Genomic DNA, 25,546 nt, shown 5'->3' with positions numbered 1-25,546 from the left:
GGGCCAGGAGGGTTGGGAAGGGTTGGGAAGGTTTGGGAAGGGGCCAGGAGGCTTGGGAAGGGTTGGGAAGGTTTGGGAAGGGGTCAGGAGGGTTGGGAAGGGCTGGCATGTCACAGCAGCGACAGAAACCCGTGTGAGAGTTCATTGGCAGCTCAAGCTCCTCCTCTGGGGAGAGAAAAAGGGGAAGTGCAACTGAAAAGTGCTGGCTTTTCATGTGCTACACTAAGTCCCTGTGGCAGCTGCACCTCCCTGAACCAACAGCAGTTTGCCCCCTCTTCATCCTGAAAATTTCAAATGCTCCTGGTTTTCCTTTCATGTTGTCCTGTAGGCAGGGCTTTGCACTCAGGATGAGACAGGCTGCCATGCAAAATTGATGTTTTCACTTCTTGCCGGGGTTTCTAACTCAAAAAGGTTTCCCCCTGGCAGTTCTATCTCCAGATATTACCACCACATCTTCCAAAGCTGTAAAAGCCCCTGTATATTTGATATCTTGTGGACTTTCACTGGGTTTCAAAGGGGGATTATATTTGCTGGGCAGGTCGTCAGTAGAACATAAAATATGAGTGAAATTGTAATTTTCTGGCAGCTACCGTGGCTGTGTCATGAGCACTCTGTATCCTCCACAGCCAGATGAAAAACCGTGTCTCCTAAAACATTTGACTGACTTTTTTGTTTTTCCTAGTTAAACCAGGAAAAAATCCTCAAAATTATGAACATGGTGAAAAATAAAGAAGTGAGCATTGAAGGAGCCCTGCATTTGGCACAGAAGGAGGTGTATGCTGAAAAGGTGAGGCCGCTCCTTTGATGTATTTTGTAATATATCCAGGAGTTCTGGAGAGCCCTGCTGAGGTGAGGAGCGTGTCTGGATTGCTCCCAAGGATACAATCCTGGTTTGGGAATCACAAACAGCCCAGCTCCTGAGTGAACAGGACAGGGGTGACTGGCTGGTGCTGCCTGTGTGACGGCAATTCCCTGGAAATGCTGTGGCTGCACTGAGGGTTACCCGGATTAAGGAGTTCAAATCCATACCAAGGTTGTTATTCCGAGGGTAGCAACAAGTCCTGGATTAATAAAAGTGGGGCAGAATCAGGGAATTGCAGAATCACAGGATGGTTTGGGTTGGAAGGGACCTTAAAGCTCATCTTGTTCCACCTCCCTGCACCTCCCACTGTCCCAGGTTGCTCCAAGCCCTGCCCAGTCTGGTCTGGAACATTTCCAGAGATGGGGCAGCCACAGCTTTTCTGGGAATTCTATTCCAGGGCCTCCTCTCCCTCACAGGGAAGAATTTCCTCCCAATATCCCATCTAAACCCCCTCGATTTCAGTGTGAAGCCATTTCTGGCACTCCATCCTTTGGAAATCTTTGTTTTTCCTGCAGCTCCTTCAGGCAGGGCAAGGCTTCTCTTTTCCAGGGCCTCACCACCCTCACAGCAAAGAATTTCCTCCTGATACTTAATCCAAACTCAGTCTCTGTCAGTGTGAAGCCATTCCCCCTTGTCAATAATCTCTCTCCCCATCCTCATTAACGTGATTAACAAAAGTCAGGAGGAGGCTTCCCTCCGTCCCTGTGGAATTCTCCTGCAGGACTCCAGTTTCTGTTCACAGAGAGAGATTTCACCTGGGAACAGCTGGATTTGGGTGGCCAAACCTTATCCCAGAGTGGGCTGTGACTCCTGTTCTGTTTTCCAGGACCTGCAGGATCTGTTAACTGGCTCCCAGTTTAACTTCATTATCTACAAATACAAACACTACCGGTGGCAGAAACGGATTTTGCAGGTGACTTTAAAAATTCTCACTTTTGCTGCAGTGAATAAAAATATATTAATGCAAATTTCTGTCAACAACCCCTGATGGTGATTTCCTCCTTTCATGCAGTCAGGGACAAAGGTTTAATGTTTTTTCCCCTGGGTTTCATGAAAACTTCTCATAGTTTGGACAAAATTTGATAATGGACAAGTCCAAATCATGTGTGCTACAGGGTAGTTTTTTTATTTACTACATCTTAACTGTACAAAATGTAATTTTCCCAGCATTATCCACCATTTTTTTGGAATGAAAAGATTATTTATTTAGACATAAAGCAGAAAAATGGAGAGACATGTAGTAGATGTGGGAATAATCAGTCTGAGAATCTGGATTGGTTTAATTTCAGTTCTCTAATTACCAGCAGCCTTCAAAAGTCAGAGATAATCATGAGAAAGGTTCTGCTCTGGAGGTTTTCTGCTAGAAACAGGACAGAGGGAAAGGCCACAGTGTGGACATTTGCTGGTGTGGTCTGCACGTGCAAGTTTTTAACTTAGAAGTGCTTTTCTAACCACCTGCACTTCAGAGATTGAAGGAGTGAGGAACTGAGTGAGTGGTTCTGCCGTTAGTTTGTGCTGAAGGGGAACTTTCTGCCCTGGGTTTTGTGAGATGAGGAGAATTTACAAAGAAAGAATATTTCAGAGTGATGCATTGATGCATATTCATCGAAAGAGATGTGTGGAAAGCTTAGGAGGAATATCTGGGGGAGTTTTTGTGACTAAAACAAACATTGGGCAGCATCTTAATGGTGGAATGTAATTTTTAAATGATATTTATTCTGGTCTGTTATCTAAACCCCTTCACGTGGTAACATTGGGATGCTGCCTTTGCCTTTCACCAAGGACGGCCTCGAGCAATGCAGAATTTTCTATTGCAGCTCGATTTCAACAGCAGGACCATTTTTAACATCGAGAAAGGGACTATTAAGAAGCAGTTCCCCTTCTCACAAGTCAAAGGCTGCGAGGACGCAGAGAGGAGGCGTTTCAGCATCGTGTTCCAGGGGAGGCAGGATTACGAGCTGGAGGCTGTGTCCCTCGATGATAAAAGGAAGGTGAGTTGTGGCACCCAGGCACTGCTGTGGGTTGTGCAGGCAGGGAAGGAGGGAGGGATTCACCCCCTGGCCCTTGGAACAAAGGGAATGCCAGCTTGGGATGGAGCTTGGCCGCAGGATTTTGGCACAGCTCGAGATGAGATGTGTGAGTGGGGCAGTTCTGCAGCCACAGCATGGATGGAACTGCTCTGGGAGTGTTCAAACGAGCAAACAAAACTGGTGATGTGTACAGCTGAATCCCAGCTGGAGCTTTCAAAGCACTTTTTTGTTCTCTCTATAAGGTATTTGTTAAAATGCCCGATTTTAAGGCTGAATGAGGCTTGTCCTCACGCTGAGAACAGACCCAGTGGTTCATCTTTGAGCATTGTCTGAGATTTTCAGCTGAATCAGTCGAGTGCTGCTTGGGCTTCAGCTGAGCTGAACAGAAACTTTGTCCTGGACTACTTTAGACATGAATTAAAAAGTTCTGTTTTACAGTAGCCCCTTCAGAGTAAATCATATTCTCCTTAGACAGACAGGTTTAGGCATAGAACCAAATCACAGTGAGGTAGTTTTGCATCATAGAAAGACCTGAGATATCTTATGTTGATTTATTTTACCCATTTGGCTGTGGCTTTGCACTTGTAAAATCCAACTATTGATGTCTTATTCAAGGGAATTAACATGGAAAATATTTTTTTTCTCTGCTGTCATTTATCATTTAGATAATCTACTTGCTGAGCAGAGTTATACAGAGCAATTCTTCCAAGAGACCAGTGGAGTCCTGCCCTGGGAGACCTGCAGAATGTGATGTGATCCACGAAGGGCTGCTGGATTTGCAGCAGAACACTTCAACCTCCACTGAATGGGTGAAGTATGAGCTCTGGATTTCGTTAAATCTTCTGATAGATGCATTTAGATTTGAATGTAATGATAACTTAATTATTTATTTGATTTTTTTTTTTTTTTAAGTGTAAGGTAGATGCCCAATCTGCCTGAGATGGAAGCACTGCAATGAGCTGTCAGTGCAGTGGTGCTACCCAAAAAAAAAACCAAAGCTGTGATCTGGAGGCTGCTGGGAGCTTTGGCAGCCCAAATCTATAATGGTGATGGTGCTCAGAACAATTTTGATGCTGGGACTTTGTTTCTCTCTTGACTTTTCCCTCCATTCTCAGTAATCCAGAGGTTTTCCATGGTTTGCTCCCCATGCTGCAAAAAAACCACCCTTCCCCAAGACACCTCCTGAAACACCTGGAAATTTCTTAAACCATCAAAGGACAGAATGAGAGAGGAAAAAAAATTCTGTCTAGATAATGGAAAAAAATTCCCATTGTAATTATCTTCACAAGGCAATTATCTCAAAAGACTTCACAGTTCACAGAAAATGATTTTAATTGCTTTTAAAAGGCAACACTGTAAGTCTTGTAAACACTATCCTCGAGTGTGTCCAGGATTTGTTACCTTGCAACACTGAACAGGTTTGTTAACAAACAAAAATTGATTTCTGTTTATCTTGTGAAGCAAAGCCCTTGTTGTTTTCTCCTTGATATTAATCCTCTCTCCTCCTCCTCCTCCTTTTTTCTTTTTTTTTTGGCAAAGTAAATGATGGTGGAAGCATCTGGAGATCTGATTGAACCATAAGTCCCTGCCTGGAAGAAAAGAGAGATCAATAGCACTGCCAGCTCCATTAAACAATTCTTATCACTTTGACTGTTTGTATGGGAATAGATGCAATTTATATTTTATGTTTAATTTGTTCTGGAGCAGCTAAACTTATTTAAATTCTTTCTAGAACACCTTAATCAACCAACCACACCTTGAAGAGAGAGGGGAGGGAAAGAGAGTTTTGCTGGAACTGCCAGAATGATAAAGAAAGGCAGAAATTTTCCAGAAAAATGAGAAGGCAAAAGCTTAAATAAGAATAAAACCCACAGTAAAACCCAACCTCTTGTTGGGACCTTTGTTATGAAGAGCAGGGCAGAATTCCAGAGGAGAGGCTGCAGCAGAGGATTCTGCTGGGATGGAAGCTCTGTATGCTCAGGCACTTTCTTCCAGGATTCATTATAATTTAAAGAGTTTTCCCCAAATTTTGGCACAGTCACTTCTGCTGGAAGCCCTCAAGAGCAGAATACTTTGACCCTTCCCTGCCAAGTGACTCCTGGGAATGAGGGATGAGCTCCCATGGAGGAACAGGATTTCCAAGAGAGAGGGATATTGGGCTGGATGATTGCAAACTAAACTTGGTGATTTGCTTATAGCTTGATGGAGTGAAACCTGGAGGACACAAAAACCCTGAAGCCTCGTTCTGCACTGCTTACTCACAAAATTCCTTTAAAAGCTCAGAGTCCCAAAGATCCACCACCCCAAATAAACACGAGGAGTAAATGGACAGGGAGGGACAGAGCGTGGCCAAAAAATTAACAGGACTTGGGTGATTTTGAATTGATGGTCGGGTTTAACTTTAGCTCTCAGATTTTATGTCCCACTTTACTTCGGTGTCAGCTGAAACCCAGAAACTCTCAGATAAGAACATCCCAAAGATTTTGTGCGCTGCTGTTGGTATTTTTGACTGTTCCTTGGAGGGTGCTGTAAGGATGTGGAGGTTTACTGACATTGGAAGGTGCTTTAACAAGGGCCAGGCTGTGTGAACACGAAGGCAGTGAGGAATGAGCTGTGTGTCCATCCCTTGTCCTTCAGGTGCCTGGCACAGCTGCGGGAAGGAGAACTGGCCTTGTACTGCCTTGGGCTGGGGGGCAGGAGCCCTGCAGCCCCCGCCACAGCCACAATTCCCCTGGCAGCTGGGAATGTGGGGCTCAGCAGGGACAGTGGCTGCAGCACCTTCTCCCTCCACACCAGAGATCACCGATATCTGTAAGTACAATTGGGAATTTGTCAAAGCAGAGTTGCTGCAAACAAGGTCAGGCAGCAGAGGATGGCAATGGCCCAGAGGAAAATAACAACACTGGAGAAATGAGGCCACCAGAATGACACAGATTCCCCCTCCCATTGCTCTGCAGAGCTCTGGGGAGGGTTTCAGGAGGAATCCAAACTGAGCCGATGTGTTGGGATCCTGCCCGTGGCTGCTGGTGGAAGTGCTGTGACAGGAGCTGTGAGGGGATGCCTGACACAGCTGCTGGGACAGATGTGAGCAGGTTCTGAGGGTCTGTTCCCCCCAGGCAGGTGTGACACACCTTCCCCAGGTGGAGAGGAGGGATAGCGAGGTCACTGCACGGCCAAACCTCAGCGATTAACCGAGGAGCTCAGAGCCAGCAGCACTGAGCTCCTCTGCCAGGCACAGCACTCTGCCCAAAGCAGGACTCTGCTGGGCAGGATGATTTTTACACTTCGGGTGTTTCTGGATGCCCTTTTTCCCTTGCAGGTTGCGGATATCCCCCACAGTGCAGAGCAGCAGGCCTGAGGCTGCTGGCAGGCTGTGCAGAGAGTGGCTGTCCCTCCTGGAGAGGCACTGCCAGCCCCAGCAGGGAGCTGAAGGATGCAGCTCCCCTGAAGATGATTATGAGGAATTTATTGTGCCTGTGAATGAGCAGAAGGAGGAGGCTCCCCACCCTGGTGGGAGCTGTGCAAGGAGCAGCCTGAGCAAGCCCCCAGCCCCGCTGGCAGAGGCTGCAGAGGGGGAGGCAGCCCCAGCTCTGCCTCCTGCCATGGGCACAGCTGAGGTTCCCCCAGCCCCTCCTGCCCTCCCCCAGCCCTGCAGCCCCTCTCCAGCAGCAAAGAGAACCAAAGCTTTTCACTGGGATGTCGTTCCTTGTGACAAGGTGAGCATGAGACTGAGGGGAGCTGTTAAAAGTAAAAATAAAAACCCTAAATACTGTAGCCTGTTTGACACGGGTATTTATGAGAGTCCAGCTGTGCCTGGACAATGACCTGGATGCCCCTCTCTGTGTTTGCATGGAACAAAGAGCCTCTGTTCTTCTGGCTTTTTGTTTACCCTGTGTCCCTTCTGTATTTTTAGATTCAAAAATCTGTCTGGGGGTCGTGTGACCCAGGCAAGAGAAAAATAGATGTCTGCAGGCTGTGTGAGCAGTTCCAGATCCAGGACACAGCAGTGCTTTTGGGCAGCGAGCCTTCAGTGAATCAGCACATCCTGCTGGACAGAAAAGTTGCACATAACTTCAGTAAGTGGATTAACAGGGGCTGTGCGCTCCTCTCTGGAGCTGAGCTCTGCCTGTCTTTGCTATTTCTGCTTTCTGCCATGCAGTGAGCAAGGCTGTGTGTAAATCATCTTTTAACCCAGTGCTTCTCTGGAAAAAACACAACCCCATGGCTCAGTTGCTCCAAAGATGGCCCTGGATGCTGTAGAGATGAATCCCCAAACCTGGGTGTGCCACTGAGCTGTGATGCTGCTGTCATGGGGCAGATGTGTGAAGTCATCCACAACATCCAGGAAATCAATTTAAGCCTCTGACCACAAAGGCTTTTCCAATTTTGTGGGCTGCAAAGTCACCAGGAGCAGGTTGGGAGGCTGAATTTGGAGTGCTGTGCTGCAGTGGGGCCAAGAACCCGTCTAGGGGGAGGTGGGGTGGTGAGAGGAGCCTTTGGGGCAGCTCTGGAATTCTTGGCTGTTCCCAGGCTGAGCTCAGGCTGTGCACAGGATCCTGCTCTCGAGACCCTCTGCTCTCCTCTTTCAGGTGGGATTCTAAAAAAGCCTGACCTAGAACAGCCTTTCAGAGCTAATGAAGCAGCTCAACACCCAACCCTGGTCTCCCTAATAAAATATTGTAGAGGCCTTTTCATTCCCTTGTGAGAAGTGGTAGATACTAAAGGGGCAGCAGTAATTGTTCTTCAAAGGGCACTCTGATTTCTGCCACAACAACACCTTTCCAAAAAATATCTGTAAAACCTAGAGATGCTTTAAGATGGTTACATGTGTAAAGAATTTGAGGCAGTCAGTTCTGAAGTTTTAATGATTCCATCTTGATGAACATGAATAAAAATGTATTTTGGAGAGTGCGTAAAGTTTTAATTGGGAAATGTAAATGGAGATAACTCAGAATTATTGCATCCCTTGACTAACAATTGGAAGGGTTAAAAGGAAGAGTGATGGGAAAGTGCCGTTGCAGATAAAAGAATCTTGTAATAGCACTTTTATCTACTAAATTATTGCAGTTTCTTTGAGGAAATGTCTTTCTTTTGCTTTGCAAATAACACCATTCCTCCTTTTGATCCTGTTCCTCTTACAGCATTTTTCGCTGGGATGTTCTACATCCCTTTCTTAATCTTATCCTCATCAGTGAGAGTTCTGGCATATCCTTATTATAATGGACATTACTCAGATCAAAAGTTAATTTGATCCTGAGAATTCTGATTAATCTTCCTGCAAGTGCTGCAAACCACAGTCCTTAAATTAATGAGGAAAAAGATGAAGCTCCGAAGTGCCAGTAGGTTAAAAATCCTGGAGATTTTGAGTGGAGTTGTGAATGCCAGAGGAAAATGAGAGTTCCAAGAGATCTCCACACTAAATTCAAGGCCAGCATAGGAGAAAATAAAAAATAAATAAATCGAAGTTCTCTAATGGATTCTTGTTGAAAAAAGAAATTTCTGCCACACAGGGAGCAGGTATCAGTAAGAGACAAGAAAATCATCCTCAGATTTGTTTTTCCTTGGTGACTGCTATGTAAATTTAAAGACAATATGAAGGCTGAGTTTTTACCTTATGACAGCAGCTGCTAAATATTTTTTATTCTTTTTGTTCATTGTTTATCCTTTTTTTTTGCTTTCTTTTTTAATTTTGCAAAGTATAGATGAGATACTTTGGTGATTTTCCTTCCCTTGAGCATTCCCTTCCAAGTAACCCAAAAATCCTCTTTCTCCAGACATTTTTCTTAAAAGTTTCCGTATAAAACCCAGTGAGCTGAAGGACAAACTCTTCATCATCCACGAGGAGAGTGGTGGGCTCACAGATGAGCAGATTACAGCACTGAGAAGGTAATTTTGGGGGGAATTGTTTGTTTTTGGGACCTTTTGGAGACGCAGAATCTTCTGCAAGTGATGTGAAGTTTGGGAGGCTGGAGAGGAGGAAGGCAGACAAGAGTTAAAGGAGGTTTATGGGATATTGGGAATATTTGAGGGGCAGAGATCTGGGGGGTTCAAGCAGAGTGAAGATTTCTGTAGCTTTAACAAAACTGGACAGATTTTGGGAGTGTCAGTAAACTATTGGCATGTGAAATCCACAGGAACTGGATTTTATCTTTTTGAATAGTTTGAGATGTAGAAAGAAAGGAAAGAAGTGGGATCCTAGAGTGGGATCTGCTCCACATCCCAGTCCCCAGGTGATATTTGGGCCATTTTAAGAAACATTTTTACATTCAAAAGCTGGATGTGAAACTGAAAAAAATGAGTGTTTTGCTAAAGAAAACTGGAAAAAAGAAGACACTGGCAGATAAAGTGAGGAAGTAAATAATTGATGTTTCTGCTTCTTGTGGAATCAGTTTAATTTTGGCCTTAAAATCCTGATCTGAGACAGTAATTTTGAAGTCTGGAGAATCCTCTCTGTACTTGGGAAGTGATGTGAGGAAGAACAGACACGAAACATGGAATTAATGTCATTCTGTGGGATGGTTTTTGAAGTAAGGAGGGACATGGGTGGGATTGAAATGTTTTTGATTTCTGGGAGGCGTTTCCTTGCTGTCCCAGTTAAACCCCACACCAACTGGGATCTGCTGGAAGGTGCACGGCCCCACTGAGGGGCTGCTGAAAATCTGACCCTAAAAGCTCAATGGGAACAGAAATATTTTATTGCAGTGCTGGAATTGGGCAGGAAAGAGCTGCAGGGAAATGTTTGGACATGGAGATGCTCTCCAGTGCCACGGAGCTGTTTCTGGGAAGGCAAAGGGAAAGGAAATGTCTCCAGCCTCATTTCCCAGGGCATCCCCTGCTCCCAGCTGGGTTCAGAGGGAAGCACTGACCCCACTCTGCTGCTCAGGACTCAGTCCTGGCACTGCAGACTCGCCCCAGGATCTCCAGGCTGCTGAAATTGCTGTGCCATCGCTGATTTATGGCCTCTGGGCTCTTTGCCATCAGACAATAATAATAATAATGATGGCAATGAAGCTCGAAATATCATATTTTATTCCTTGAAGTCTTTCTTTGATGGCAATAATGCTGAGGGAATATTCCCAGCAGTGGAATGTGTAAGGGATATTGATTGTTGTATTGCTCTATGTTGTATAATTTCAAGGATTCAAACGATGCTAGCTGGCTTCAAGGATTCTGTCCCTGGGATTATTATTTACTGCCAAAATCGATGAATCCACGTGCAAATCTTGCACTGAGAGGTAGCTGCACCTTTTTCCACCCCGAGAGTTTGGAGTGTAACTGGAAGAGTTGAGATCCATCTCAAAGTGATGGCTTGGATTCCCAAGGATGGAAGGAATTCCTGCAGACAGGAATTCTCCTGGAGCATCAGCACTCCCAGGTTTCCCTGGCACGACACAAGGAGGGCACTCAGCACCTCTGAGGAGCTTTTTGGAGGTGTCCCATGGGAAATCTCTCCTTGGAGAACGGTGTGAGCCGTTCCCAGGTGACTCTGAGCCCGTGGGCAGGACAGGAGAGCTGGCAGGAGGCTGGAAAATTCCTCGCAGTGCAGATTGTACCTGTCAGAGTGTCTGAGGCAGGGCACAGTGTCCAAATCCTGCTGCTGGAGAGAGAGAAATCCTTCCAGCCACAGCCAAATCCCGTTTTCAAGGCTGTGACCAGGGAGCAGCATCCTGCTCCTGCATCCAGTGGAAGTGATGGGATATCACTGGGAACTTCAAGAATGAATTTGAAACAGAAACCTCTCCATCTCTGAATCATTCTTTATCCTCATTTCTTAACAGCAAAGCACTCCACGTCCCTCTAAACTTATTTTTTTTTTTCCAGAGAAATGGGAATCTTTTTCATTGTGCAAATTCCATTAGAGCCGCATTCATGTAAAAAGATATTTATGGAATGCATTCATGTGTTTTTGTGCCTCCTTTCTCATGGCTCCCATTGTTTAGTGCTTTGAGCTTTAAACCTTCCAGATAATCTGTTAGTTCCATTTTCTATGCATAATGCAGCTAAAGAGTTTTATGGGGTATCAGACTTCTGATTAAATGAAGATGTTTGCTGTCACCTTTTAAAATACGTTCTATGAATTTGCTTAAAAGCTCAAACTATTTTTAATGTGAATAAACACCCTTTCATTTGCCAACAGCTAACTTATTTTTAAATGAAAATTCTCTTTTTTTTTTTTTCCTTGATGGTAAAGTGGGCTGAAAGGATTACATTTCAATCTGCTATAATATAGAGTTAATTCAAACCCCAGCAATTTTATAATTGGAATGTCATATTAATTATTGACAACAGTAAAATAAATATTAGTGTTTGTCCTGTGTTTAACTCGCTGAAATATTTGCCTTTTTCCATCTTTGAGTACATTCCCTGACTTTTACTGGAAATGTATAGCTCTGCCCATGAATGTTTAATCACTCTTGCTGCAAATTTAGAAGTTTGTTTTAAGAGAACTAAAAGAGAGTAGGCCTGAATACTGATTTCAGCTTCTTTACACTCCTCACATGTGAGCTCTGACATCGATTCCATTTTTCTGAAGAAAGCTGTGAATTCCCCCAGTGATGGCTCAGACAGGCAGGGAGATCTGTGTTTGTTTTTCCAACTGGAGGAATATTTGAAGACATCAGCCTTCTAAAAATCCGTGGCCCTGGAGGATATTCTGTGACCTTGTGCAGAAGGGAGGAAGGTGTGGGTCTGTGTTTTGTGCTGTCACCATTTAAGCAAGTGAAAAACCCCGTAAAAACTGTGATAAAGAAGAGAAACCCTCGAGGCTGGGGTTGTTGGGGTGTCTGTGCAATGCCAGGAGGGACAGGATGATCCTTGTGGGTCCCTTCCAGCTCAGAATATTCTGTGATTCTGCCTTACCAGAGATAAGAAAGGATCCAACCTCTCTGGAAATAAAGGCCTGAACTCCTCTGTCTCATATTTCTACAACATTCTGTCATTCTGAGTTCTCTGTATGTCTTGGGATGGGCATTCTGGCTGTTTCCAGCCTTATCTACGTAGAAGCTTTCCCAGATACCCAGAGGTGCCTGCAGATCTCTTTTGCCTCCCATCTCACACGAGGTTCAAATGCCTACAGAGGACAAGCAGTAAATACCAAACACAAACCACACAAAATGCAGGGAGCTCCAGGACAAGGGATTATTTTATCAGAATGCAGAATGAAGAGGAAGATGACTCCTAATTTTAATTTTGTCTTTACAGATATTTGCCCACGCCCAAAGATGCAGGAAGGTACCTGTCCTTCAAGGGCTCTTGCTCAGAGCTGCACGTGGTTGACCAGTTTATGTTCGAGGTGAGGAGTTTCAATACTAAAGGACACCACATCCTATTTTTAGGGCATTCTCCAAGCTAAAACCACTGCAAGAAGCTGTTGTTTAGAACCTAAATTTACAATCTCACCCAGAATCAGCATAAAAGGAATATTCTGATGAAGAGTTGAGACAGGTAGATAACAAAAAGAGAACTATGGATCTCTTTGTGTCTCCGAGTCACGCTCCCTCCTCTTCCTACAGAGTAGGAACTGATTTATCCTGACCTAAATCCAGATTCCCAAAATCTAGAAGCCATCATCTATAAAATTATATGTATTTAACCATTTTTGCTCACAAGAAAGGATTGCAATTGATTTTAATACTGATGCCCAGGAGCATCCAGTGAATTTGCAGTTATGGGCCAGAGCATATCCAGGATTAGGATTAAGGCCCCGAGGAAAATGAATAAATGAGCACAGAAATCAGGCAAGCAATGGCCCAGCTGAATTGCTCAATAAATAATGAAAGGTATACGCATGTTTTGGTATAAATGTCAGCTTTTATTCTGGTTCTGCTGAATTCTGTGCAGATGTGTAAAATCCCTCAGCTGGGCCAGAGGTTGGATCTCCTGCTCCGTGTCCGTGAGCTCCCCGAGAGCATCAGAGATCTGGAACCTGTGAGTACCAGGAGCCTTTTTCTGTGCCTTTTTGTGAGTGTTTGTGATCAGCATCTGTCTGTTTGCTCAGAGAGGCAGATTTAAAGCTGTGTAGTTTGGGAGGATTCTTTTTGGGTTTTTTTTCCCACTTGTGTGTTTAATATCATCCTTATTCCACCAAGGTTCAAGAGGATGGGCATGGCAGTAGAACAGACTTCCACAAAGGAGGGAGAAAAGAACAGGAAAAGATCCTCAAAATTTTGTTTGGAGTTATGAAACTTTCCTCCTTCTTTGGCCAGTGATAAGACAGAAGTGAATTTCACCATTCAAATCCAATTCCCTTTGTGGGGAGGCTCTGGCCCCATGAGCTGAGAGAATCAGTCTAAGACATGGAGGACTTTTTTTTGACAAATCTCAAAGAGATTTATTATTTCCTTTAGACTGAAGGAGCTGTTCCCCCTAAGGATTACAGCTCTGGGCTGAAATTTTTGGGAACCAGAGCTCAAGTGCCTCTCTGCCTTTCTCCAGGATGACCTAAGATGCAAATAAACAAGTGCCAGTCTCGTGACTGGATCCTGCTGCTCCCAGCCGTGCCTCCCCTGCCAGGTTTTGTCCATGCTCTGATTCAAAACAAGGATTTCCACACCATGAAAATGTTTCAGAGGTTTTTACCCTCGTTCTGCACGGGAATGAAAATAAAATGTGAAAGTTCTGCGAGACCAAGTTGTTATTCTTTTTCTGGCTGTGATTAAACCCACAGCAGCAGTGAGGGGAGCTCAGAAGAGGAGCAGATGGAGAGCACAGGGGACATGCAGAGGTTCCTGACCCTGCCTGCTGCAGTCACACCTTTGCTGTGCTCCACTGAAGCCAAATATTGAATATTTGAAAGTTGTGCTCTGCACTGTTTGCTTTGATGGATATTTAATGTTCACTGAAGAGCTAATTAGTGTCTAAGTACGTTCTTTTGCATGCTAACACGTATTTTTAAACCACAGAATATAGTCCTAAAATCCCAAGGGGCAATGTGAATATTGGCTCTGATCACCCCCTGGCCCTGAGCTGTGCTATAAATGCTTTAACAACAGCTGTCAGTGCACCCATGTGCTTCATCCTCTCCCTGTTTTTAAACTTGCACTGATGAAAAAGAGGTGTGGTGCTAAAAAAATACAGATTTTTTAACTGAGAACAAAATCACCTCCTGTGCCTATAGCCCCAAGAAGGGAGGTGGCTTCCCTGGGAAAACTGAATTATACTGAGTTGGAGCACAGGAAATGATTATTCTTCCTTGTGGGGAAACTGTGCAAAGAGTTTTGATAACAGCATTGAGCTGGTGTCAAAGGAAGGGAGGGAGCTGAAGGATGGAGCTCCAGACTCTGCTTCCCCTGACCCCTGAAATTTGGGCAACCAAACTGCAGAACACTTTTTGTGCACAGGAGGCTGAGGTTGTTTTGGCAGAGCTGGTTTGGCAGCCACAAAGGGTGTGACTCCTTTTGGGGTAACTGTGCCAACACAGCTTTCTTGGGGGCTTGGAACTTGCTGAAAATCCCTGAGGGATTTGGACAGGGAGATGTCCTTGGGCAAGGGAGGGATTTCAGGAGGGGACAGCGAGGGGGGCACAGGGAAGGTGCAGACACCACGGATTTATCCACATTTTCATTCTGTCTGAGGAAAACTTGGTGTGTTTCAGCTGATAATCCAGAATATCCAAGCGAGCAAGCAGCTGCAGTCCAGCCCAAAGTTTGTTGCTGTCTTGGAGTACATTTTAGCCATGGGGAACCATCTGAATGAGAATGCTGGGAAAGAGGTGGCTAAAGGATTCCGACTGTCATCTCTGGCCAAAGTGAGTAAATATTTTCTTGTAATTAAAGTCTTCCTGTTCCAAGGTTTGTTAGCCATTAATATGAACTGTCCCTGAGCGTGGAGAGAGGCAATAATTCCTAATGAGGAGCTCACATCTTACTGCCCACCCTGGGTTACAGGAGAACAAAATCCTGTTTAACAATGAATTCTCTGCTGCCTGTGATCACAAGCTGTGTTTCCCCATTTCAGGCAGCAGCACTGGCTTTGTGCTGCTGAATTTGCTGTGTTTCTAATGAGGTAGAACCTCCAAATGCTGATTTGACACTACAGTCCCTTGGCATGAGGAATTGTCTGCCACCAGCTATGAACCAGGAGCTCGTGTGGAACAGCAAAACAAAAATCAGAACTTTAACTCCACTGTTTCCTACTCTTGCCAAATACACCTGGGATCCATCAGCACCTCTGCTGCTCCTTTCTCGTGATTTATTTGTTTTTGAAGGGGTGGCAGCTCAGTGTGTCAGTTCTTGCTGTGCTCTGTTGCAGCTGCCTCTGCTGAGGGGCAAGGAGAGGACGTTCACTCTTCTGCACGCCCTGGTGGAGCAGATCCTCCTGCACCAGCCCGAGCTGGCCACGTTTCCTCAGGAGCTGACAGAATTTGAAGCTGTTCCTGATGGTGAGAGGAGGGAAAGGGGGGGAAAATGATCAAATGATCAACAAATAAAGAATTAAGTCCTTCAACTTCTGTGCAAACTCCCATTCTCGCTGTATACATGATATTTATATCATTTTCCCCTCTCTCTTCCTTTCCAGCGTCCATGAAGGGCCTCAGTGCTGAAGTTGATGGTATGTAAATGTGGTTTCTACATTCAGAGGCAGATTTTTCATGCACTGTGCAGTCACTTGGAACAGGTTTTCACTGCACCTCTGTAGTTTGTAAAGAGAGTTAAAGGTTCAAAACATTGAGGTGAAGTGTTGCCATGGAGATGCTTAACCTGCCATGGTACTGTGAAGAATTTAAAAAAAAAAAGAAATATTGAAGTGTGTCCAGGTGGTTTAGAAATGTAAAAAAATTGTACTGGACATGGTAAATAGATTTTATGATGAAATACAAAAAGTTAAGTGGTGCAAGTGCTCCATCACAGCGATGGCTGTGAGAGCCTCTGGGACTGGGAGTACAGCAGGAGAAAACTCCCTGGAGTTCAAGAACTTCCTGGAAACAAACTGGTTCCCTTCTCTGGAAAGGATTCCAGCAGCAGTGAAGTCGACAGGAGGGACAGAACGAGGTTGTTATATGGAAGATGGATTTTGGGAAGATGGATTTTGGGATTTTGGGAAGATGGATTTTGTAAGATGGATTTTGTAAGAGGTATTTCCAGCTCCCCATGGACCAGTCCTGTGGCCTGGGAGCTCAGTGGGTTTTACATTGAGCCCTTTGAGAGCTGAGAGCAGAGTGACAGTGGCTGGAGATGATGTTTATTATGTTGCAATTTATAATAATCTGTGTTTTGAAGGTGTGCCGTGGGTGTTGGCCACAACTCCAGACCAATATTCCCAATTTCAGCCTTTGATAACAGAGCTGAATGATGCTCACCCTCACTTCTGGTTTGGCAAACCCTTGCACCCCTTCAGGGCCAGCTCTGGGAGCAGCTCAAGGCTCCTCCAGTGTGTTTCATCCTGCTCCAAGAAATTCCAGCGCACCTTTTAGGAGACATAAATCACTAAATGTAACAATATTTACCTTCAGTCACTGATGGTCTGCAGGGACAATTCAAATTCAGTGAGTGTTTTCAGGACAGGTTTGGAGGGTGCTGGGCCAGGAGGAGCAGAGCTGCTGGAGATGTCCAAGGAGATGGAGCCAGTGGGGAGGGGTGGGCTCTCCCCTCCATGGGTTCCTGCTGTGCCCAGGGCAGTCACTCTAGGCCAGAGGGGAAGGAATGCCCCAAAACCCAGGGAAGCAGCTTCTCCCAGCTGAGGACACATCCTGGAGCTGCAGGAGCTGCAGGAGCAGCAGGAGATGCAGGAGCTGCAGGAGCTGCAGGAGATGCAGGAGCTGCAGGAGCTGCAGGAGATGCAGGAGATGCAGGAGCTGCCCAGCACGGGGCAGGAGCAGCAGGAGCTGCAGGAGCTGCAGGAGCTGCAGGAGCTGCAGGAGCTGCAGGAGCTGCAGGAGCTGCAGGAGATGCAGGAGATGCAGGAGATGCAGGAGATGCAGGAGCTGCAGGAGCTGCAGGAGCAGCAGGAGATGCAGGAGCAGCAGGAGCTGCAGGAGATGCAGGAGCTGCAGGAGCAGCAGGAGCTGCAGGAGCTGCAGGAGCTGCAGGAGCTGCAGGAGATGCAGGAGCTGCAGGAGCTGCAGGAGATGCAGGAGCTGCAGGAGCAGCAGGAGCAGCAGGAACTGCAGGAGCTGCAGGAACTGCAGGAGCTTCAGGAGCTGCAGGAGCTGCAGGAGCTGCAGGAGCTGCAGGAGCTGCAGGAGATGCAGGAGCTGCAGGAGCTGCCCAGCACGGGGCAGGAGCTGCAGGAGCTGCAGGAGATGCAGGAGCTGCAGGAACTGCAGGAGATGCAGGAGCTGCAGGAGATGCAGGAGCTGCCCAGCACGGGGCAGGAGATGCCAGAGGAGCCCCCAGAGCCGAGGCTGTGCCCTCTGCCCCGGCTGCTCCCAGGGAAGCAGCCCAGTGCCAGCTGACAGGATTTCTTCCTGTTCCACAGAGGATTTTTTTATTCTTTTATCTTTAAAGGAGCCCAGAGCTTCCTACACAAAGATGTGGGTTTGAAGGATGTTATTTCCACAGTTAATCCCAGTGCAAGGTCAGATTTATGGCTGCTGCATTACCACGCTCTCGACCTCTTCATTATCCTGCACTTGCTGGATGTGATCACATTTTTACCCTGAGAAAATGCCTCTTTCAGGAGCTCTGCCTCTCACCAGGAAGTTAATACTCCTGGATAAATGTATTGCAGACCCACATTCTCTTGTATTTTCCTTCTGCCCTAAATTAGACCATCGCAGCCCTTTGGACACCTCTTCGTGCTGGTGACATTCCTCTCTCTCTTTTCCTTTTGTTAGTTTTGAAAAAGGAATTGGAGAACCTTATCCAGTGCAGGAGGCTCATTAAACCCAAAGCAAGCAAGGCAACACCTCAGGAGTCCCAGTTCTGCAAGGAGCTGAAGGTAAATCATCCACAACCTCCCTAAAGGAGGAGTAACCTGGGACTTTGTGCTGACACCTGGGACCAGGAGAGGGAAAGTGGATTTTTATTCCCTTCTGAGGGTGTCTCATGCTGTAATTTGCAGCGTGGGAAGGGTTTTCAGGTTTGTGCAGCTCCTGCTTTTCCTTCCCAGGCAAGTGGATGAGGAGCAGGCAGCCCCACGCTGCCCTGGAGGAGCACTTTGGGATAATGGGAGTTTTAGAGTCAATTTGTAATTATTTCTTCTGCCCTCAGACAGAAGGGGATTTACAGAGGATCAAAGAGTCATGGAATGGTTTGGAAGAGACCTGAAAGATCATCCAGTTCCAGCCCCTGTCTTGGAACACAGAATGATAAAATCCTGATTATCCATAAGTCATTTCCAATCCTTCAGGCTGGAGAAGCCCTTTAAGAGCCAACCCAGCACAACTGGGATGTCCCCAAGTGCCACATCCCCTTCCTCTGATCCCCTCCAGGGCTGGGCAGCTGTGCCAGGGCTGCACAACCTTTCTGATGGAGAAATTCACCCTCAAATCCCACCCAACCCTGCCCTGGGGCACCTCGGGGGTCCCCAAGGAGCTGCTGAAAATGTGGGTGTTACAAACAAATCAAAAATGAAGAAATTTGGTTTCCAGGTTTGTTTCTAAAGGCTGTTTCTGCCCTTTAAGGACCTGAAACTGGCAGTGTATGCTGCAAAATCAGGAAATCAGGACCTTGTGATGCTCCCCTGGCTCTGCAGCTTTTCACAGATTTAGGTTTTGTCATTTTATAATACAGTTAAAATTCTCTAACTTCAACCTTTCTTTTTTTTTGGTTTTTTTTTGTCTTTGATGTCTTAATACTTGCAAGGGAATGTGTGTGTGCTTCTCTTTTGTGAAATGTGAAATTTTTATGACATGAAAATTTTGCCTTGAATGGTTTTGCTTTCACCGCTGTTTAATTCCTGCTTTAATCGTGTGCTCCTACAGCAAATTAAGAAGTTTTATTTTATTACAGGATTTAATTCAGAAATATGAAGGGGATCTCTCCCAGCTGTCAAAAAGATGTGAGGAAATGAAGAAGCTTTATAGCAACGTGCTGGTACATATCAGATTAAAATGCAATGAAAATAAACCCACATTTCTTTCTTAAAAGGGAGGAAAGGAGGGGAAAGGAGTGCAAGAAATTCCCACTTGCTTTATATTTATACTGGCTGTAGAAAAAGAAAGAAAATCCCATATTTAACAGCAGTCAGAGATCTTGAGGAAAGGGACAGAAATGTGGTGGTTACCCCTGAAACTGGCAGAATATCCTGATCCTGGGATTTGGACACTTTTGTACACATTTCCTTTAATGAATGGATTCATCTCCCAAGCTGCAGAGCCAGAAAACTTCAGGATTTACTGATTTTTCTCCTCTTCAGCTGGAGATTTGTAGTCCAGCCAGAGAGATTAACCCAGGTTACTGAGGCAGTTCACTGAAAGCTCCTTGGATCATTTTTATTTGGGATATTTTGGGTCTCAGTCCCCTGGAGATTTCAGACAGATCAAAGTTTGATTCTTCCTCCTCTTCCCCTTCATTTTTTACCTCTTATTCTGTTTCTTTATATCAACATTAACAATAATGGAGATATTTACATTTTCTGCACTCTTTAAATTTCATTAAGCTCCTGGACATGGTTTAGATCACCCAGATCTAAAAGTTTAATATTCTTTTATTTCCAATTTCCAGGTGAAGTTTGGGGAGCCTCCAGACCTGGACTCCCAGGAACTCTTTGGGTGGATATCGTCGTTCATCACCGAGTTTAGGAAGGCGTGTGCTGAAGTCACACCATAAAAAAACAAATTTTATGGAGAGCTGAGGCAAGGAGGAGTCCAGGAAACAATTTTTAATTGTTTTTTATTTTATAATGATCAGCAGCACATTGCCAATCTCACCTGTGCAGCAGAACACCTTGGTTTGGAGAGAAATTCAATTTATAATGTGTAATTTTCAGTGGTATTTAACCTGTAATATCCCAGATCACTTATGAACCTCTCAATTTTGTGCTTTTGTACCTTCAGATTCCCATATATTGAGAAAAGAAACACTTTCAACCTTTCATAATTCCTCTTTTCCATCTTTCCTTTTGAATGCCCCAGCTTCTGACCCAGTTTTAATTATTATTTTCAATGAGTAACTTTCTGTGTGCTGATGGAATTTCTAAAGAATACTTCACACATTTTAAAATGAAATGGGGAGCTGTTACCCACAGAGGAGAATATTTTAACAAATTCTTGTTTATTTTGCTATTAAAACATTGCAAACGTGTTATGTAATGAAGAAAGTCTGAGTGTTTTATTTTGCTCTGTCCCCCCTAAGCAGGACACAAAAAAATAGCTTTTTTTATGGCTAATGTCATGTATTTGCCATAAATGCTATAGAAATTGATCAATATTTAAGATTTGCATTGGCAGGAAGAGAAAAATGTCAAAGCAACAAGATAAAAAAGTGCATCTAAGGAATGGATGTGGGAGGAAATTATTTTATTTTATTTTATTTTATTTTATTTTATTTTATTTTATTTTACTTTATTTTATTTTTTATTTTTTATTTTTTATTTTTTATTTTTTACTTTTGATTTTTTATTTATTTTATTTTTCATTTTTCATTTTTCATTTTTTATTTTATTTTATTTTATATTTTATATTTTATTTTATCTTATTTTCCATTGGTTTTCAAAAGAGGAAATATTTCTGTTGTGTTTGTTGGTTTTTACATGCTTTTAATTGGAATAATTACATGTTAATGTATAATTATATATTATTATTATTATTATTATAATTATAATATATATAATTACATTACACTTTTTAAATGTTTATTTAATCAGAATAATTATCTGCAGCTCAGTGTATGGGAGGAAAAGAAGGCCTAGAAATGCAAAGATGAAATGGGTGTGTTTAACATCAAAACATGTAAAAGGGCATTGATAAAATCTGCCACTTTCCCTCCCAGATTTGCAAGCAGTGTTGTCTTGAGAGAATCTGATTTATTTTAGGAAAGTTATCTGATTAAAGTTATCTGATTTATTTTGGGCTGGCTGCTGCTGCTGTACACAGAATTTCCCTGCTGGGTAACGCAGCCCAGGAGCATCACCAGCAGGGCAGGGATGCCTGGGCACTGCCTGGAAAGTGGGAGTGAAAGATTTTTTCCATGTCTGAGCCAGAAAAATGTGTCACTTGGGCTTCCCAACAGTCCTGCCAGGACTGTGCTCCCAGGTGACCTTCTCAGGGGAAAAAGGAATAAAACAGAGCCAAAATTAACACCCCTGAGACTTATTTTACATAAAAATATTTGCAGAAGCAATTCAGGTATTTAGTTTTATGCCAAATTGGCTGGTTTTGCCTCCAGTCAGCATCAGAGCAGTGATACCTACAGGATCTGCAGCTTCCATCCCTCATTTCTGCCTGAGGGAGGAAAATCCAGCTCCTTTTTAATTCCTCGCAGCCCTGTCCCACAGTGCCCTGCCCTGAGCATGTCCCTGCCCTGCCAACAGCCCTGGCAGCTTTTGATGTGTGTGATTACAGCTCCAAAATGGGAATTCTCTTCATTTACATGGGAATCGTGCCAGAGCAGCCTGGACACCAGTGCCATTTCCATGGTATCAGGATCCCTGCATCCCTGAACGGCTCTCGTGATGCTCATGTTAAATTTCACGGGTTTTTAACTCCAAAATCCTGCTAAGTCTCTTTTAACTAAAGGTTTTTTCCTTTTTTTTTTTCTTTCCTTGTTACCTTTTTTCCCCAACTCTTTCTTCCCCATTACTTTATTTAACAGCTTGTATTTGTTTTATAGCTCAGCTGGCAAAGCCTCTCCCAATTAAAAATATCTCCTGCCCAGTGGTCGATATCTGTGCCTTTGTGGGAACATCCTGGAGCATTAATTAAAAAAATTAATGCCCAAGCACCTCCTTGGCATGAAGTTCTATCCCCTTCAGAGAGCACAAAGCTTTCCTGTGGAGTGGGAGATGTTTCCATTTTCCCAAATAAGCTGTTCCTTCCTGCCTGGGAGCTTGAGACATCCTGATTTATAGGTAAAAATAACTAGACCTCGTTCCCTACCTCTTTCTTTATTTCTTAACTTATTTAGCAGAAGGCTGAGGTTTTTCAGGTCTCTTAAATTGTATTATTTACAATTATGTGTTTTAATGGCAAAAAGAATAATGCTTTTTCCGCCTCAACATTTATTTGTGATTTTATAGATGAGCTCCAAGTCTCCCTGTGGATAATGTCCTTGGAATCCCTCCTTAGCAGGTGATGATTTTATCCTGCAAAAGTCATAAAAGCATTGGGTGATGCTTCTCTTTGTGGAAAATATCACTATTAGGAGCAATCTGACTTGCAAGAACTGCAGTATTTTTATATTTGGGTTATTTTTTTTCCCACAGAGCTGATTTTTGGCATATTCTGGAATATGAAATATCAGTGAGGGTGTCAGAGGAAGTTCAGCTCAGTGAAATTTGTGTCAATATTCAGCTGTGGATCAGCTCAGCAGCATCAGAACCACTGGCTCCAGCAGCAAAAGGAGGTTTATTTCCATGGTTTGTTTCGTTAAAATGCACATTTCTGTCAGGGAAGGTAATTTCTGTATCTCACAGCTCAGAACAGCCCCTCTCTCCAGCCTGGAGCACCCAGGAGAAATCCCTGACTTTATCCAGTGTCAGAGCACCTCGATCTGCCCCAGGACACGCTGGGAGGAAGGGAGCTCCTGTAGCTCCCACAGGGGCACCACTCACAAGGGCTTCTCAAGAATTCACAACTTGAAATACAAATTTCTCTCTCCCCAGGGGCAGAATTCTCCCAGGGTTTCTTCAAACCAATAATGCAAAGAGCAGAGATCACCCAGCACTGGAGAAAAAATTTAACTTCCATAAATCCACAGTTACATCCCAGGGCAGTGGCTGAACTTTGCTTTCCCATTTTCCTCTTTTTTTTTCCCCCATTCCTGCCTGAACTGCAGGCACCAGCCAGGGTGCTCCTGCTAATTTGTATAAACGAGCAGTAAAATTAAAATTGTGGTCACTTGGAAGGTGTTCTGTGCAGAAAAGCTTTGATATCACTTATGGTTTCTGGCTTGAATTAATGCCTTTCAAATCCAAACCGGTTTCAGGAGAAGGGGGAAATGCTGTTGGATAAAGAGAATAAAAGTGGGATTTCTGAAACCCTGTTGGGTGCCCGCTGTACAACAACCAAAGCCTCAAAGAGTTCTCAGAAAATCCTCCTGTGCTCAAGAAGTTGCTGGAATCCTCCTGTGCTCAAGAAGTTGCTGCTATTGAGGGCTCAGAAAAACCACAAATGAGTTTTAAAGTGCTCATCTTAAAGAAGAAGAGGTGGAGAACTCCAGACCTGCAGGCTGCTCTGAGCTGAGGTGACTCCAAGAGCTCCTGGGCAGATCCTGCCTCGCTCCCAGCATTTGGGATGTTCACAGGTACAAGATTCCTGCATGAATGGCTCAATCAGGCTGCCAGAATGCTCCACTGCTAAGTTTTCTCCCCAAATTCAACATAAATATTCATTTTTCCCACTGTTTAGGATGTACTGAAAGCTGAACCAGCTGCTTTATTCCCAGAGCGACAAAGACCAGGGGAGCCTTTGAAAGCTCCGGCTGATTCAGGGAGGAACACTTTGTGAAAATCAGATTTTCCTCAGCCCTGACTGGAATCCTTCACCTCACAGCATGGTGTGGTGTGTCTGAGCAGCACAGAGGGGTTTTTGGGTGTGCATTGAGATGACTGCAGGCATTGCTAAATGAGCTTTAAGCCTCCCCACTTGCTGCCTATTTACCCAGGGATGAATTTTGCCCACTGGGGACGTTTTATACAATGGCAGTCAGCAGTAATTAAACAAGAGAAAGCCACAAAGTAGCTAAATATTGCTTTAAGCTCATCTGACAAACGATACATTTGAAACAAAAGGTTTCAGCTGCAGATTTGAAGTCCCTGGGTGCAATTTAGAAGCGCTGCAATGTGTTTTAAAACATAAATCACTCTTTTGAAGAAGGGTAAATAACTGATGATGTCTGCCATGGTGATGCCATGTGCTCATAAACACTGACCTAAAAATCCCCCAAAGGTTATTGTCCATAAAGTACTGATGAGCAGATTTATACCAAAATCCTTCTTGTAGCTCCTAGAAATTCTCCTCAAAAAGATCTGTAGGACTCAGCCTGAAATGCTGCAATTCTAAATAGAAATTTGCTCAATTCCAATGCAGGAACTTTTGTCAGCCAGGAAATAACTCCCAGATAAGATCCCAAGCTGCTGTCATTAATGCTCACACTGGAGCCTGTTCCTTGGGCTCCTGCCATTCCAAACAATCTGATCTCTCACTTTGCTGTCAGGAATTAAGCTGATTAGGAAAATCAAACCCTTGAGGTGATGGAATTACTGAACTTACCCTGTGAAAGGACAGCCCTGCTGTGATCACTCTGCTCTCCAAGCTGCAGTGCATGAAGCAGCTCTCCAGTTCCTCAGTTCAAAATTCACAAAACTTTGTGGTTTAGCTGTGTACATCGTTTTTCTGCAGTTGTCTCTCCCTTTCTGCAGGCAGGAAAGCTGTGCTGACACCCTCCCCAAAGAGCTGCAATCCATGCAAAAATAACTGAAATACAATAGCAAACAAAATAGCAAAAATGAATTTTATTATAAATAATAAATAATAAATAATAAATATATACATAATAAATATATGAATAATAAATATATAATAAATATAATAAAAATCAGCAAAATTAATTTTTGCTTTATAACAAGTTTTAAATGCAAATACCTGCTTTAAAAGCAGTTCATGTGTGTACTTGATTTTATGGTCTTAATCTACCTAAGCTCTGCTTTTAGAGGAGGGTAAGATATGGAAATATTTCCTGGAAATATTCTGAATAAACATAAATACAAGAAATATCAAGCTATTTGTGATAGTTCAGTGAAGATTAATGATGACATTTGCTGGCCCATTGATGTTGCAAACAAGTGACTCCTGCCCGGGGTCTCAGAAGGAGCAGGAAGAACTTCCAGGGTCTCATTTTGCTCTCACTTTCACACTGATGCAAACCTCATCAGAGCAACAGAAAAACTGGAATAATCCCAGACATCCATCAAGGAGTAAGTGCTGCTGGAAGGACTGGCAGCATCTGCCTGGGAGAATTTCAAACCTCAGTTTTCACCTGGTGCTTGGGGCTGGAGCCTGATCTGCTTTGGTCAAAGAGAAATTCTGGCTGCTGGAGAAATGCTGAATAAAGACCTCAAGTGCCAGAGCTGTCAGCAGATCTGAGCAGTTTTACCTTTACACATGCAGGCATCCTGCTGACTCATTTCCTTAATCACCTCTAAAATTCACAGCGAGTTTGAAAATTCTCTTTCCTGAGGAGGCCATCAAAACACAGATTTATCATAGCAGAGTGTCAGGGAAACTAAAGCAGCCCAACAAATACAGGTAGGAAATTGTTTTTCGTTGTTTTCTCTGTTCTGCTGCTGCAGAAAGTTTAAAAAAATTCTTGGAGTTGGGATGGATTGAGGAGAGGTGCATTAAAATAGGCAGACTACTGAGAGAGCTTACTTAAAAAAAACAAGGAAAATTGGAATTTTAGATTAAAATAAAGCAAGGAAAATCTAGGCTTGAGTCTGCATCAGTGTGAATCAAAGTCCAAAACCTTCTATTCCTTGTAGTCACGTGTACAGCTGAAGATTTTATTACATTCCTGCAGGATCTGTTTACATTTTATGCTCATATAAATGAAGTGAA

General features: G+C 44.0%; 1 protein-coding gene across 1 annotated transcript in view; it reads left to right on the top strand.

The window, feature by feature from the left end:
- LOC131584960 (formin-F-like) overlaps positions 1 to 20,157 on the top strand; it is a 29,052-nt gene extending 8,895 nt beyond the window's left edge. The window contains exons 2-17 of the mRNA XM_058850593.1: positions 683 to 787; positions 1,689 to 1,775; positions 2,680 to 2,853; positions 3,558 to 3,706; positions 5,530 to 5,703; positions 6,212 to 6,608; positions 6,806 to 6,968; positions 8,667 to 8,778; positions 12,094 to 12,184; positions 12,733 to 12,819; positions 14,486 to 14,638; positions 15,142 to 15,271; positions 15,409 to 15,441; positions 17,666 to 17,769; positions 18,783 to 18,866; positions 19,497 to 20,157. Of these exons, the coding sequence (XP_058706576.1) occupies positions 683 to 787; positions 1,689 to 1,775; positions 2,680 to 2,853; positions 3,558 to 3,706; positions 5,530 to 5,703; positions 6,212 to 6,608; positions 6,806 to 6,968; positions 8,667 to 8,778; positions 12,094 to 12,184; positions 12,733 to 12,819; positions 14,486 to 14,638; positions 15,142 to 15,271; positions 15,409 to 15,441; positions 17,666 to 17,769; positions 18,783 to 18,866; positions 19,497 to 19,601 (2,148 nt within the window). The 3' untranslated portion in view covers positions 19,602 to 20,157. The remainder of the gene's footprint in view (positions 1 to 682; positions 788 to 1,688; positions 1,776 to 2,679; positions 2,854 to 3,557; positions 3,707 to 5,529; positions 5,704 to 6,211; positions 6,609 to 6,805; positions 6,969 to 8,666; positions 8,779 to 12,093; positions 12,185 to 12,732; positions 12,820 to 14,485; positions 14,639 to 15,141; positions 15,272 to 15,408; positions 15,442 to 17,665; positions 17,770 to 18,782; positions 18,867 to 19,496) is intronic.
- The last annotated feature ends 5,389 nt before the right edge of the window (positions 20,158 to 25,546 follow it).

The sequence above is a fragment of the Poecile atricapillus genome, chromosome 15 (genome assembly GCF_030490865.1).
Source record: "Poecile atricapillus isolate bPoeAtr1 chromosome 15, bPoeAtr1.hap1, whole genome shotgun sequence".
NCBI lineage: Eukaryota > Metazoa > Chordata > Aves > Passeriformes > Paridae > Poecile > Poecile atricapillus.
The sequence above is the reverse complement of the archived record's forward strand: the minus strand, read 5'-3'. Positions and strand labels throughout refer to the sequence as shown.